The 16,620-nt window shown below is 41.5% G+C and overlaps 1 protein-coding gene across 1 annotated transcript; it reads right to left on the bottom strand.

Annotated features, from left to right (window-relative positions):
- Positions 1 to 6,873: 6,873 nt before the first annotated feature.
- amotl2a (angiomotin like 2a) lies at positions 6,874 to 16,135 on the bottom strand. The gene is made up of 11 exons (XM_028587739.1): positions 15,914 to 16,135; positions 14,363 to 15,151; positions 13,719 to 13,869; positions 12,989 to 13,133; positions 12,799 to 12,891; positions 10,681 to 10,976; positions 9,950 to 10,140; positions 9,741 to 9,842; positions 9,487 to 9,647; positions 8,968 to 9,147; positions 6,874 to 8,708 (listed from the first exon to the last, which is right to left on the bottom strand). Exons 2-11 carry the CDS (start codon positions 15,076 to 15,078, stop codon positions 8,623 to 8,625), a joined length of 2,121 nt encoding a protein of 706 aa, XP_028443540.1. The 5' UTR covers positions 15,079 to 15,151; positions 15,914 to 16,135; the 3' UTR covers positions 6,874 to 8,622.
- Positions 16,136 to 16,620: the final 485 nt, after the last annotated feature.

Genomic DNA, 16,620 nt, shown 5'->3' with positions numbered 1-16,620 from the left:
CATGTTTATGTTGTAGCTGGTCGATGTAGGCTATATATTTAACAATGCATCATATGTATCATAAATGTAGGCTATATAAAATCTTAATCTACAATAGCTGTCACGTAACTGCAGTGGCCACGGCGTAAAAAGTACAATATTGACTGGACCTACGAAGTAGCATGAAATAAGTAAATAGGTTAGGCTATTACAAGTAACTCCAAGTTGTTCTTAATTGGGCTACACGTAGTTAATTACATGTACTTAAAAGTACTTTCCACCATTGACAGTGTCAATATTACATTCCAAACCATATAGGGCGTATATGGTAGCCCAGTGAATGCTATTCAAAAAGGTAGTCTGCTGATGCCTTGCCGGTGGTTAGGTTCCCTCTAGAGTCTCCCGCTTTACAATCTGATTGGTACCGGCCGGTGCTGGCTGCTTTCTGATTGGTTCCTGCCAGAGAACTTAAATCTGAGCCCTCCTAGTGCACCAGTGCTACCGCAGTACTTTGGTTGAAACACTAGAGAGCAGTAGCCACTTACACAAGTACATGTCAGTACTCTACTGTATGCCCCATGATGTTCACCTACTACAGGATGAAAACACTATAACACCAAATAATAAAATGACTGATGGCTGAATTCCATTTAGCTGCTTTATTTTCAGGATCCTGGTTTTGTGCATGCTGACTCACTGTCACACTTATGGCTTACTACAATTGAAACGAACAGAGCTATTGTCTTTTCATAATGTCCGTTTCTACTTTATCAATATTTCGGACATTTTTCTGGGGGCATACTAAATCTAAAGAATGGGTGAGACAGTGTCAACGATCATGTTGTGTATGACCATACGCTTTATTAGATTCTCTGTGTGGGGATTCCCTGTTTTTCTGGGTGTTATTCAAAGATATTAAGATGATGCATGGCTTTCAGTTCACCATGTCTCCAATTATAGAAAAGACTGTACCTGTGACTAGAAGGACACCTGAGCGGTTCAAGAGAAGTAAACTCCCTGAAGCTATTCAGCTCTTAAGTTGTTAACTGTTGGCAATTTTGTCTGGATATATAATTCATTCTCAACAGTATTTCCATCTGGGAGCAAGATTAAAATTGGGTTTAGCATCAACGAAAAAATCATTGTTGGCAAAAGATTCACACATATGCAGTTTTGAAAAAAACATGTACATTTCAACTTTACTAAGATGGATTTTTCATTGCCTTGTCATGGCAGAGTAGCTTGATTTTTTTCAACTACAGATATTAAAACATCTTTTTTTTAGTCAAAGATCTTATATTATGACAAGAATTCTTTGGATATAATTGCTAAGTAAGAAAATAATGTGTGTTGTCATGAAATTCATTGCAATTCATCTTCACAAAGAATATGCCAATAATTACTTTGGTAAGGGTTGGTTAAATTGCACAGAGTGAGGCACGCTGAGACTAAACTAGTGGGACAAGTATTAACATATGTCTGCTGATGGAGGAATTTCTGTTATGCTGACTTACCCATCCTTTAAACTTCTTCTTATGAATTCTATCATTGCCATTAAACATGCCAATGTTCCACTTTCTCATTCGTCTACGTTGTCAATTACTCATTGGCATTGTATACATAACTAAAATGACTTTTCACAGGTAACTGGCTACACAGTGTCTGTTCTTTACCGCTGACTCAGGTGCCATTGTCTTCATTTAGCCTGGAGATCATCTTCCACCGTGTGTCTGCATTGCTTTAGACACACAACATTTGACTCATGATGCACCTACTCCTTTCCTACAGTGAATCAGTCTTTCCGGGTTGTGCAGTTGATTCATTGGGAACCACTGGCAGTCCGGGACTGTTAACAGCCACACAGCCGTGGTGAACATGGCGCCTTATGCATGTTCCATGAAGAACACTGTCCTAAATGTTTTGTTGGCCTAAATGTAAAAACAGTGAGGGCTACAGTAGGTTGAGATTAGATTCTAAGGACAGGGTTAGAGGTTACACAGTGTACCAGTGAATCAAATTCTATTTCTAACTTATATTTCTATTTAATGTGTATATTCTTATCTGCTGGGTTGCATTTGAACTGCTCTAATGAGGGAATTTCCCCAGAGTGGGATCAGTCAAATCTATCTTATCTTATCGTATAGTGCTTGGAACCTATCAACAAGTCCAAATCAAGTTTCAAGTCCCTGAAGGCAAGTCCAAGTCATTTTTAAAGGGGCTGTACTTGATATTCAGAACACTAATATGCCAGTAAACAAATATTTGCTATGTATATTGGAGTAATGGCGTCCTGAGAATTGAATGAAGTCCCACTCCCTCTGTGTGTGTGTTGTAATCTGAGGTTGTCTGTTCTTTGTGTGGGTATTTGACGAGTTGGGGAACAGTTCGCGAGAGCTGTGTGGAGGCAATCCCAGACCATGTTTTTTCTGACTATCGAGTACAGCCCCTTTAACAAATTGTAAGTGAAGAATTTTGTTCATCAAAATGACATGGCTTTTGACGATGACATTTTCTTTTCAAAAGGGGTAATTGTTTTTACATACATTATTTTTTAACCCTAGTCTGCCTCCTTTTCCAGCAGCTGCAATAAATATGCAGAGGAGGAGATATCACTCTGCACAAAATCATTTAATAAGTGTTTAATAGTTATTTATTTGCGCTTTAGAACATAATCACTGCGAAACAATCGTAACACAAGATTTCTTTAGCTCTCCCTTCTGTACAATGACAGTAGCTACAAAACATTAGTTCTGCTGGTGTAAAGCTGGATGGGAGTATGTGATGTTAGCTGTTCACTGAATATGACATGCCCATTTTTTAGCATTTAAGGTAATTGTTATGCATTGCTCCCGGGTTGACCCAGGTGATCTCTGAATTATCATGACCCATGTAAACTGGCTTGGTTTGAATTTCCAAAAGGTGGGTTGAACCCTGATCAGACAACCCTAGCCCAACCCTGGTAGGTGGTGTGAAAGAGGTATAAGAGTGAAGTGGTTGAAGGGGGTAGCAGAGGAGCAGAACAGGTGTGGTGCTCTTGCTGCTGCTCAGCTAAAGTCAACACCCAAAGCAAAACACCTTCATACCTTTGGCCAACCAGCCACATAATGTTGAATTTGACATGGCCCTAAAAAATGTTGCAAGTAGTCTACTAACTAAGAGGTTTTGCTTCATCATTTCTCAGTCATTTTTCAACAGTCCTAAAATTAGAAGACGATGCCCTGATTTATGTGGAAAAGTTAAGGGGGTGGGGGCACATTCCATGACTGCTGTAGGCAAGAAGTTTTGGAATCTCCATGGAAATTAATGCAAAACACAGAGCTCCACAGTTATTTTTCCAAGTATTTTGCACAGCCTTTTAATGCAAAATGTGCTCCAAAGCCTCTGAAAGGAGACAGATGATTTGTTACCAATTGTCCCCTCTATTGCTGCCAGACAAATTGATTTACTCACATTATGATACAAATGGTGCATGGCTTTGAAAGTGCAATAACTGTAGAGGCAAGACAAATATAAGCAAAGCAAACTAAGTAAATTCAATTCAATTCAATTAATTTTATTTATAGGATTAAATCATAACAAGAGTTATCTAAAGAAACTACAGATAGAGTAGGTCTTCATTATCTCAGAACAACTTCATCTGTTCTTGATCCCCTATGACTGATGCTGTGGTCAAGTGAAAACCATTCACAGTTACTAGGAGTCAAAGTGGTGAAATCATCATGATAGATGCAACATCTGCAGTCATTCCTGCAGGACTCCAGATGTGTTTGGAATGCACACATACGTAGGATTGATTCTTTTTTTTTCTTCTTTTAGGACACTTGAGCATCCTCAGGAATGATTCTCCCATTGAGAAGCTGTTCAAACTTGGCCCTGCCTGGAGTCACGTCATCATAACCTTTCACCTAAAGAACCCCCTTAAATCTCTCAAAGTTTGGTGGGGGGCTCTTGTCTTACATGTACGGACATCAGTGACAGGATGAAATCTGAAATGTGATCTGTCTGAACACAAACGGGACCAAAATAATGGTATATCACAGACCCCAAGGTGCTACATGTGTCCCAGCTGAAAAAAAGGCATTTAGCAGATGGAGATTTATTATTGCAGCCCTTCTGAGCTGAGAAAAGTAGCACTCAGCTACAACAAGTAAAGGCAGCAGGAGGAAAATGTGTGGCATCTATGGAATGCCATCCCAAACTCACCAGGGGGAACAAGGAAGGCAAAAATATTTACATTAAAAGGTTAAGTTTACAGGGGAATCTTTGTATTTAACGGCTGCATTAGCTCCTTGGAAATCTACTAGACAGATCATACACATTAAAAATGAACGTCCCAAGGAGCAAAACATTACAATTAGCAACATAAAATGTGACATGCTCAGATAAATATATTCTCAAAATGTATGCTTTGTCGCAGTCAGCAGAACAGTTCATATTGTGAATCTGAGTAGGTTTGAAATTCCACATTATGTGAAATGAGATCTTCTGTTTATGATGAGACTTGCTGAAATTCCAAGTATTTATACATTTGCTCAGGATCTGGTGTAAAGACTGTAAAGTACAGTTCACAGCACAACACTACTGATGTTTGTCTGTCATGAGAGACTTGTTTGCTTGAGGAATAATGGAAAACAAACTATGAGGACAACGTTGTGTGAGTCAGATGAGGGGTAAATGTCGTGAAGGTATTGTGTTCATGGTTAAAAAAAAAAAAAGATGCAGGATCGATCTGGAGTATTTAGTTAAAAAGTCAAAAAGATTGGAGCTCTTGATTTGCGGAATCCATCGCTCTAAAGAAATGTGAAAGTGTTGTCACAAATGGTGCCAAGGTTATGTCTCACCAAAAGATAACGAGAATGGGTTCCTCACAAACCTGAATTACTACTTTCAGTTTTCAGTCAGGATTTTTTTATTATTCCAAGTAATGCTGCAGTCAAGTGTTCTAGAGTTACTCATTCATTTTCACTAGAACTGCTTTTGAATGTCACCAAAATAAAACAATAAAACTGCCAAACTCCAGTTCAACTTTTTTTTCAGCCAAGCAGGGATAGCGTAACCAACTGTAAACACACATATCATCCTTAGGAACCTTAAAGGTGTTAGCATTTATTTGAAGTCATTTTTTCTGGCCACCTGGAAAATATATTCACTATACTTTAAGCTAGGTTTTTAGTCTCCACCAATTCCAGAGAGAAAATGTTGTGTCTAGATGGTAACCATTTAGGTGCTGGGCAGGTGGGTTATTTAGCTTTCTTCTTAACAGCTGCCTGTTGAAACAGAAACAAGGTGGATGAAAGTGGTAAGAGCGAACTATAAGGTCAAGAGCACTCTCCAGAAGCAGTATATTTAGCCATATTTTGGTAAACTTTTGAAATTTGGATACTCACAAGAAAAATGACCACACACCTCTATTAAAAATAAAAAAAATTGAAATTATAAGCTATAAAACACACCCTGACTTAATTCAATACCCTCTGGGTTTTTGGTGGCACCGCCTTGGTCTGGTATGACCAAGGCTCTCCACGTAGCTCCTATGGCGCCATTTTGATGCTACCAAGCCATCACCTCCCGTTAGCATCCCATTGACTGCCATTCATTGTGACATCACTTTGACAGCGAATAACTTTACATCTGAAGCGTTTAAAGACTCTATTTGTCCGTTGTTTATTTCTAAAGAAACACGACAATGTATAAAAGGCTCCATTACCTTGTAGCTCACATTATGGCTCCGTAGCAGACGCTTTTATAACAATAGGCTAACGATTGGGTCATAACCACGAGACTTACTGTCACACAGTAGAGGAATTACCGTATAGTACAGGAGAAGCTCACAGGCAGTTTGGATTTACATTAGCTGTTTAAGTTTAGTTACTAATGTTAACTAGCATGTTAGTGATCAATAATTAGCCTGTGTCTATGTTATCTCCTTACATATACCTACGCTCTCCGTCTCTGTAAGATTGGGAATGATTGAGATTTCTCTCTCACAGCTACCAGAAGACTTCACACTTTCAGACAGGTTGCTCTCGTCACATCTACGTCTTCAAGCTCAGTTGGAGGCTGCTCTGTAACACTCAACCAGCACCGGGAAAGAGACTTCTGATATCCTCCACTGGTCTCAGACCAGAGACACGGTGTCTGCTGGTCCAGTTTATATAATGTCTATGGGTATGACCAGTAGCTTATAGTGGCTAATGTTAGCTAACATTAGCTAACTTTAGAAAACAGTGAAGCTAACATTACAGTTCACTCATTTTGTACATTACACAATGTTTTAGCTCCTGCTTTCCCGTGTGATATCCCACAGTTACGTAAATTTAAGGTGCATTACATAATTTAACAGTTAAAACATTTTATTTGGATTTTCAGGACTTTTTCCAACTTTTCTCTTTACTCTGCAATGGTATGACTAGAGTCAGCCAATAAATCAGAGCATGTTTGTTTCCCATTCCAGAATGCTGGTTGGACTAGCCAGACCCTCCTCTGTAGCGATGTGGAAGAAGGTCTGGCAAAGTGAGACTAGTTTTAGATTAACTGAATTCTGAAGTTATAAAAATCCACTATGCCTTAAATTCTGAATACTGTGGCATATGTTCCAATAGATCCCTAAAATGTCAACAGTAAAGCAACAAACCTTTTATTATCTTGCTGTAAGGCCAAAATATTCTGAAATTTAAGAAATGAAACAATATGCAACTGCATGTTATTTTTGTTGTGTTTTAGCACGTCACTTCATTTATCTTATTGATCAAGATGGACCATAGCTGAAGGTTGGTAGTGAAAAAAACAAACAGTGATTGTCTTAATAGGGGCCTTTAAATATTACATGTATCGGATACATCAGTGTTTCAGTAAGGTTTGTGTAATCAATCCAGTGCATACTGTATTAAACCAGTGCAACACATCAAAACAGAACACCTTTTATCAGACATATATTAGGAGTTTTAATCTATTATAGTGAAATGTTAAGGCATACATACAAATGTTTCCTTTACAAATGTTCACAGCAACATCAAAACAGATCAACCAGCTGAAGCAAGGCACCTTAAAAGAGGACCTTTTGTATTTGTCATCGGTTATAACTTAAACGTAGAGTACATCTTTGGCACCAGAAGAAAAAAATTACATAAATGAAAAAAAAATACAATATATATTAACATATGTCACTTCAAATAGCCATTCATGTAAACGCATTCCAAAAAAAGTGAAGTAGGCATTAACTCAAACTGACACTGCATTGACCAGCAAACGCATTGTGAGAGGAAATATGATGAAAAAGCTTGAAGGGGAATACTTATCAAATGTGAGAATTCACATGCAATTTGTGGGATTTCAAACACTACTGCTGTTGATGATGTTGTCAAGGTGGAACCTGACAATGCAGGAATTCAAAACTGAAGGATAATATATTAGCTTAGGGGTATTCCCCTCTAAAGGAGTAGAACAAATCAGAGTTGTGCACATTCCAGTTAAATACAACACACAGTCCTGGAAAACAGGAGTCTACATTCAGCAGTGTTCAGTAATCCTACACTATGCAGGGAGAAATAAATAGAAGATTCCATGTTAAGGACATAGTCCACTCAGAAATGTGAGATAGCAGTGGAGAAAACACAGCTGAATATAACACAGTGATGGGGACAACAAATAGAGTAGCAAATGCAGGCCAATTATAGTTGACCATTTCTATGCCCGTGGTAGAACCAGCTACCACGACTAAGAAGAAATAACCTGCTCCAGAAAGAGAATCATGTGGAGAATGTGTGCCGTTTTAACAAGGGCGAGGGGTCAGACTTTAGATAGCCTTTTTCTTTAACGGGAGCATTCCCTCAGCGAGGGAATGTGAGAAGATTAGCTCCAGCGTGTCAGCGGAGGGGAGCGAAATTCTGGACCGTCGCCATCTGAGGCCCCGAACATTAACCCGGGATCTGGAAAATTAGACCCCCCGTGAAACACTGTCAATCCTCGCAGGCTTTTTAAAGAGGGAAATGAGCAGACGTTCTGCAGGCTCTGCATTCAAAGTTTCTAAATCTTCTTCTGAGCTGTGAGCAGGGGCCCAAATGTATTTTAAAGAGAGGAGCAACTGTCGATTTATATTTGAGTCGTTCTGTTAAACAGAATAATCCCCAAACATGGCATTAAAACAAAGAGAATGCTCAGATTATAAATATCCCCATTACATTCAAAGGGCATGATAATAGGATTCATAAAGGAAATTTTAAATAAACCAAACAAAACAAAGGAGGACATGCTTAATCCAGACAAGTGAGTATAACTGTATATAATTTAAGTGGAGAAGAGCAAGGCGAGTAATCATTGTTCTACTCACCCCCCAAACATAAAAGTAACATCACAAAATGAGCAGCATTTATAAATATAAATACAATACATAAGTAAAAAAGTAACAAACCTAACCAATGTATATGCACAACCAGCAGCCCTGTTCCTATCACAATGCAGAATACTGTCCAGGTACCTTGGAGGAAAATGTCAACGTTTGTGAACTGTCCATTAGAAGGAAAGCTCAGCTCTCCTCTCCAAACTGTGCCACATCGTGGACTCTGCATGTTGGTGTAGGTGAACACCTCGGCCAAAAGACATCGCTGGCTGTCACTGTACAGTCATATCAGCTGTAGTGAGCCCTTAAATGAGGATTTCAACCACCTCTCCAGCTGAGCTGTTGATGCTCTTGAATGTCTTGAGTGGCGCCTTTGGCTCCGCCGAGGTGTCTACAAGTGAAAATAAAATTAGCAGATTAGAAAAACCACCTTGGTATGCTAAAGCAAATACAACTGCAATGCTGCCTAAGTAGCACAAGGCCTTGTTTAAATTGAATTATATATAGTATAGTATTAGTATCAATAGTACATCGCTAGTCTGTACTAATCCAGGGTCTGGTTACACTTTAAATAGTGGTCAAACAGAACGGAGCAGTAGTTTGTGTGGTGGTGATTGGGTGTCAAATGCTTAACAAAAGAATAAACCCACCAGTGGTAGCTCTTGACATCATCTCAGACGTCTTCAGCATTCCAGGCTCTGCTGTGAGCTCTTGCTCCTGCGGGACCTCGTCACTTTGGGTGCTGGAGTCTCGGCTCGGGGCCCTGGGCCCCACGCGGGTTCGGGGTTGCAGCGCAGCAGCACCTGTCTGGTCATCTGAGAGGCTCTTTCCTACAAATGCAGACAAAGAGAGGAGGCTTCTTAATTACCCGCTTGCATCCACATTCACACACTACTGAACAGCTACCCTGCAGAGTTCTTCCCAGGACTATTCTGGATCGGGCTATTCTGGAGGGAGAGATGATATGCATTCCAGTTTTAAAACAATGTTGTCCATTTTAGGGACACGGAAGGGTCGTCTCCTACTTCATGCTTTTTTTTTTTAGGAAGTGCACATTCTGTCTGGCGACACTGACCAGTCTGCCAGTTGTCGCTTAATAACATGTGTCATTACAGATTCAAAATTCCTCCGTGTTGCATGAAGCATGGGGGCAACCATCTTGTACTCACCTTTAGACTCTGTGCTGCTGGCCACAGTGTTGATAGAGGGGACGGACCTGGCGAGACGAAGCCCCTGTCTCTCCAGCCTGCCCTGCTCCCATCTGGAGCGCTGCTGGATGACTTTGATCACAGCATCCTTCTCCAGGAGCTGAGCATGAAGTGCACGGATCCTAAAAACCGTGGAAGACACCATTACATCACAAATCCAAACAAAAGAAGCAGGCATAGGCTAGTATGTAACAACGATGTGGAAAGTTGTATACCTGTTCTCCATCTCCTGATGTCTATGACTCGCCAAAGGCAGGTCTTCATTAAAACTGTTGTTTGGTGAATGTCGAGGTGAATGATTGATAATGGTTGTATCCCTGCAAAGTAAATAGAGGACTGTTAAAAAAAACATCCATCAACTTCAATGCATTTCTAATTAAAAGACGTTTTCCTCCTTGCTGTATTTCTCCATGTTGTGTCGTACCTCTGTGTGGCAGCAGTGGCAGCTGCATCCATTGCAAACTGCCTCATGGTGCTCTCCTCCAGGTACTTTTGCTCCCACTTGGTGATGTCTGCCTCCAGGGCCAGAATACGCTCCTCCTTCTCCCTGAGCAGCTGCTGCTGCAGCGTGGAGCTCAGTCCTGCAGCCATGGGATCAGCTGCCTGTCTCTGAGCCTGAGATAATAGACAACCGTTGTTGAAATTAGGAAACAAACATTTTTGTTTTTAAATGAACAGTTTGACATTTTGGAAAATAAGCTTAGTGGTTTTCTTGGCGAGAGTCAGGTGAGAACTATCTGTACACTAAACATGAGGCTACATAGCAACAGCTGGTTAGCTAAGCTTAGTGTAAAGCTAACCTGGCTCTGTCCACAGGCAAAAAACTAGCATCTCAAAGTGTTTTTTATGGAATAAAACAAAGAAGATATGATGTGTACATTTGTGACCATTTAGAGGTACTGGCAGGATCATTTTTTCCCACTTTTGAACAAAACCATGCTGGCTGTTTCCCCAAGCTTTCAGCATTTAAACTAAGCTAAGCTAATCAACACCCAGCTCTAGTTTCATATTTAGCATAAAAACCTGAGAGTGGTATCAATATTCCAATTTAAATCTCGACAACAAAGCAGATAAGCATAGGTTCCAAAATGCTAAACTATTCCTTTAAGTTCCAGACAAAAGAAACCAGTTGATGTGTGTACTTGTTTGCCTCACCTGTTGCGCCCGGAGGCTTTTCAGTTCCTGCTCCAGTCGCGTGCGCAGCCGTAGCTCCAGCGTCTCCCTCTTCTCGCACGCCGCCTGCAGCTGAGCAAGCGCGCTCTGCAGCCGCTCGACCTTCTCTACGTACGCTCTCTTCCTCTGCAGTTCTTCCTCCAGCTGCCGGTTGCGGGCCTGCGTCGAGGCCAGGGCCTGCTCAAGCAGTTCCCGTCTCCGTTGGCACTCCTCCCCGGAGACCCGCAGGTGCTCTATCTGCCTCTCCAGGTGTTCACGCTCCCGCTGCTGCTCCTCATCTAAGACACAGAAAGGGGGGAAAAATTAAAGATGGTTAATAAAAGATGGTAAAGAGTGTGATTGAGCACAGAGAACCGGTTCCAACTTGAAATTGTTTCAAAAGTTGTTTTATTGGAATCGTTTTTGTTACGAATCCGATCATCAGTTCCGATCATCGCACAAGTTTTGGTTTCCGTAGCAGCCACCGTCCTTCCAGGCGCTCGTAAAGCTGGAAATCACCACTGAATCAAAATGAAACTTTCCGGGGCGGCCTCTAGCTCACCCAGTAAGGGCGTGCGCCCCATGTAGGCTGAGTCCTTTGCAGCGGCCCGGATTCGAGTCCGACCTGTGGCCCCTTGCTGCGGGTCATCCCCCATCTCTCTCCAAACTTTCCTGTCTATCTACTGTCACTATCAAATAAATGTAAATAAAAAAAATTATAATAATCTTCTGTAAAGTAAGCATGTGACCCGTTTCAACTCCACCTCTCAAAGAAATGGAATCAAGAAGAACCGGAATCGAAAGGAAAAATCTGAATTGGAATCAGAACTGTCAAAATCAAAACGATGCCAAACCCTCGTAAAGAGTAACAGTGACATGATCCTGAAATGTATGAGGTTGGGGACTTATTATCCGATTGTCCTGGGACAGTAGCAGCCTTGTGGAAGAGGTCAAATGAATGCTAAAGAAGGGTATACTGTATATCAAACGGCTGCTTAAGGATGAATGGAACGTGAGCCAACAAGAGACACACAGCCATCAAGGCATGGGATTCAACGACAGACCATCTGTCACCAGGTCTTCTTAAATGAACATGAATCACAGAGCTGCAACCAGTTTGCTGTACAGTCAACTTACAATCAACAATAAAATAATCTCAATTACTAATTAAAAGCTCATCCATGTTTTACTAAAACATTTTTAGAAAGAAAAACCAGTTTATCTGTTGTGTCACTTTTAAAGAGGGTTGATTACACAACACGAGTGCATGCATGTTGAGGGAATGCAGACTTTCTCTTATCCACTTACGCACACAGGCATAGCTTTGTACTGGGAAAAGCTTTGGAATGCTTCTAGGGAAGTGAAGTAAACAAGCAGCTCAAAACATAATTCAAGTGGTCCCTGTAACCCAAAAAATAAACATGACACATCCCACTATTGTAATTGTATTTATAATGTACGTAACGTGGCTTTGCTCCTGTTGTTCTAAGATAACTATGTCCAGGAAAAGCAGACGGACGTTATAGTTCTTGGTCTTATGGCTCACACATGGCTGTGTAAAATACAGAGAAAAGTAGGATTGTCATCCCAGAACAGCATGGCTGATTATGTAGCTACAGCAAAGTAAAAAAAGCAAGCTATTTGTCAGAAAAACCTTCACAAATGTATTGAATTGTAAATGGTATTTGGCAAATAAAAAGTGAGTATGCTGGGGTTAGTACAGCACATCAGCAGACAGAAAAGGAGTAAAGAAATATTCACAACTGGTATGCACTAACAAGTAGAGCGAGCTGGCCAGGGGTCAGGCCTAAAAAATCCAGTAATCCAGGCCACATTCACTACAGCTATGAAAAACGGCTTCCGTCTAAGTGTCAACTCTTAACATTAGAGATGGAGCCGATTGTGTCCCGACATGCCGGGCCAGAGCTTTTAGAACTCCCCACCTCGGTGAAGGAGGAAACCAATCCCTGCCAAACGGAGTTCCTTTCATGGGTAAGGGCTTCACAGGGCAGTGGGATTTGTCAAGTCAGCTACATCCTCAAGTCTTCCTAATCATTTTGGTTATGAGCCGTGCTATGAGAAGACATTGAGAATAAAAGACCGACACAGATAAAAACGTACTTTGCTCCAGCAGTTTAACGAAGACATGCTGCCTCTGGTCTGAGCACTCGGCCTCCTTGGCCACTCGCTGTTTGGTTGCTGAGTCAAGCTGATCTGTAGAGATTAACACACAAAACATGACAGTTACACACATTGGGTGACATTTAAAAGCAGGCGGTGTATTACAAACAGATGAATGAGAAGCACATACCTCTCAGGTCTCTGTTAAAGTCATGCATCCTCTTAATCTCAGCCTCTAGTTTATTCCTCATGGTTTTCTCCAGGGTTTCCCTCTTGGCAGAGCCTTTCATCAGAGTCTCATAAGCTTCAGATATCCTCTGGATCTCCAACTCCAACTGGGAAGAAAATGTCAGAAGCTGATCAGTCTCTTTATAGTCTGTACTGTGCACTTATGTTTTCAATGAGATAGAGATATATATATATATATATATATATATATATATATATATACATACATATATATATATATATATATACCAATTAGTCATCTTTAACAAATGCTGCCCTTTTTTTACTGCTAACAGGCAAATGGCTTTTTAACACTTTGTGCAATGGAAAAGTGGGAATTAACATTCCTGAGTGAGCACTTGTGGGTCCCAGGTGTCAAGGCATTTATTTCCTTTCATGGCAATATGCCAGCATGTTTGAAAGACAAAGGGGGTGGGATGTGTTGTAAGCATTCCAGAGGCTGGAAGGAGGAGAAGACTACCAGCATCTAACTGGTAGAGCACATTGTTGAAAAGTCGGTGTCGCTGCTCCATGAAGTGAACCAACCACTGGGACCTCTCTCATGTGCCTCTTCCTTAACTGCCAGAAAACTTATCACCTTGACATGTACTGACAGGAGAAATATTGTTTTACGATTTCCACACCCTCTATGAGCCAACGGCTGCGTTCATCGCACCGCCTTCTCCTCTCACCTTCTGAAGCCTGGCGGCCTTCTCGACGTAGACCTCCAGCTCCTTCCTGAGCCGCTCATTCTCCCGCATCAACACGTCCGTCTGAGCAGAGTTATCGCTGGAGGCTGAGGGGATGCTGTTGTGAGCCACCTGGGACTGAGCAGACACATACCTGCCAAGGAGAGACATGAGTAATCCTTTACAACACTGGTGAAAACCACAAGGCCTTGGAAATAGTGAATGAAAGCAGTGTTTGCATTTTACATTTCATCTGATATTTAAATCATAAATCCATAGTGTTCTCTAGAGCTGCAAAGATTAATAGATTCATCGGTTAGTTGACTATTAAATTAATTACCAACTATTTTGATAATCAAGTCATTTTTTTAAAAAAAAAAAAAAAGTAATTTTTCTTTGATTCCAGCTTGTTAAATGTGAATATTTTCTAGTTTCTTCTCTCCTCTATGATAGTAAACTGAATATCTTTGAGTTGTGGACACAACAAGACATTTGAGGACGCCATCTTGGGCTTTGGGAAACACTGATCTACATTATTTTACCATACACTGACATTTTATAGATCAAACAACCAATCGAATTAATCGAGAAACTAATTGACAGATTACTGGACAATGAAAATAGTGTCCTCTGTCTGTTGTGATTACCTGTGATGCTGTGAGTAGAGGGGGGGAGGAGGGTCTCTGAAGAACTGTCCGTGATCCTGGGAGTGGCTCAGCATGTACCCAGGAAGTCTGGCAAACAGAGGATAGTCCGGGGGCGGCCCCCGCTGCTCAACATACTGTTGGGCCACTTGCCCGTTAGGTGCCACAGCATTTGTAATATTATTATAGAGCTGTGGGTAGCTGTGCGAGGAGCTCATAGCCAGACTGTCTCTAGGTCCGTTCCTCTCCAGAGAAAGCTGCATGAGCCGGTCACTGAGGGAGCGAGTATGCTCCCTTTTCAGATCCCACTGTCCCTCGCTGTGACTCTCAATTATGTCCATGTTGGGCCCTTCCTGCTCCTTCTGGGAGATCCGGTACTGGGAGTGGGCCTTTGCCTCCTCATAGGTGGGCAGCTCTTCTCCATGAAGCTGGTACAGATGGCACACCTGGCTCTCAGAGTGCAGGAAGTCCCCCTGGTGCTCCTGGCCTTGAGGCTCCTGTCGTGTTGACATCTGAATGAACTGGGACTCTTCCTGAGTCAGGCTCTCCACAGAGGAGCGAGGACTGCCTGTGCCCCCCCCGCCGCTGCTGCTGCCTCCACGCAGGGCCTGCTGCTGGATAGCCAGAAGGGTGCGAGTGTCCGTCAGGTTCCCGTAGCGAAGCTGTTCTTGGATGAGCCGGTGCAGGACCGTTCCAGATGAGCCTTCGGCGGTTCTCATTTCAGTCCGTAGGGAATGAGTGGGGAAAACCAGCCTTGAGGTGGCAGTTTTGGGCACTTCACAAATCACAAATCTGAAGGAAAAAAAAAAATAATAATAATAATATTGATCAGATTTAGCATTTGTATCTCATCAGCTAAGTATGTTTTTAGCGTTCCTCCAACTCCATTGTCCATCACAATCATTTTTAATGGTAGTATTTCAGCTGGGAGCCACAAGAAGAAGCCAACATTCAAGTGCATGAGCTGGAAATACCCCTGCCAATGATGTCAGTGCAGATCCAGTTTTATTGCCCACACACATAAAAGCATAACTTTCCCCAGCCAGACAGAAGTGTAATACTAATACAGTTACTATAAACATCCCAGACATCCCACAGACTTACACAAACAACAAATAGACTGATTTCCCAAATTTGACATAAAATACAATGAGGTAGGCACAAAACTATGAGTATACAGGAAACCTGCTGTAACATGTAACATGTCTAATCTAAAAAAAATGCATTGTGGGAATTGATGTAATAAAATCCTACTGAGAGGCTTTAAATCGAACACAAACTCAACTTTGTGAGATTTATTACATTTTGAATGTTTGTATATCTTTAGAAATGAGGATCTAGTTCAGAAAAGGTGGTCCTCTTCACTATAGAATAAATACATATAGGGGACTTTTCCACCAGGACTCCGCTTGAAACAAAACGTTTGAACTCCCACAATGAATCCTACCAGTCAATACAGCGCCATGCACCAAACCCGTGCCAATGGGACTTGTAGTTATCAGGCCGGAGATAAACGAGAGATAAACCCACGGAAAACAAAATGTAAAAACTTACCAAATTATAGTCTCATCACAAAGGAAAGAGTTAACGGTGGCGTAATCTCACAGAATTCTGCGCTAAATTCAACAAGGTCCACAATTTTCCGCGAGCTCCTTCCACTCCATCCGACGGGCAACAGCAGACTGAGCCGAGCGCAGCCGAGAGCCGCACCGATAAATACTGAGGGCCGATTGTTCGCTGCGGCTGGAATGACTGGAATGTAAAGGCTCCAAGTCCCTGTGGGATCAAAAGCAGGGGGGGGCAGTGGGAGGAGAAAGGGGGGAGGAGGAGAGGGGGAGGAGGAGGGGGAGCAAAAATTGGATTCAGAGCAGCAGCACAGTGTCTCAGCTGGCTGCTTGTATCATGTAAAAGAGCTGTGTTGATGTGTTTGTTATTCTGCTGCTCAGTGAAAGAAGACTCAAGTGTCCTTCCACTTTTAGGAGCAACATAGGAATGTTATTGTGAGGCTGCAGGAGATTAAAAAAGAAAGAAAAAGAAAAGATCATGGAATGCAGTAAAACGTTACTAACTGCACTGTCATAAAGTTTTATTGAAATACAAATCGAAGAGGTATGATAATGATGAAGGATTTATGTGTTTAAAAATAAATAAAGGGGAAATGTTGTTTACACAGTGTCAATCTCTCATTGCAAAATGTAGTAAAATGATAACGGTTGCCACTAGTTCTTTCTTGCTTGTTATCAATTCATGTATTAATATAT

This window comes from Perca flavescens, chromosome 9 (genome assembly GCF_004354835.1).
Source record: "Perca flavescens isolate YP-PL-M2 chromosome 9, PFLA_1.0, whole genome shotgun sequence".
Classification (NCBI taxonomy): domain Eukaryota; kingdom Metazoa; phylum Chordata; class Actinopteri; order Perciformes; family Percidae; genus Perca; species Perca flavescens.
The sequence above is the reverse complement of the archived record's forward strand: the minus strand, read 5'-3'. Positions and strand labels throughout refer to the sequence as shown.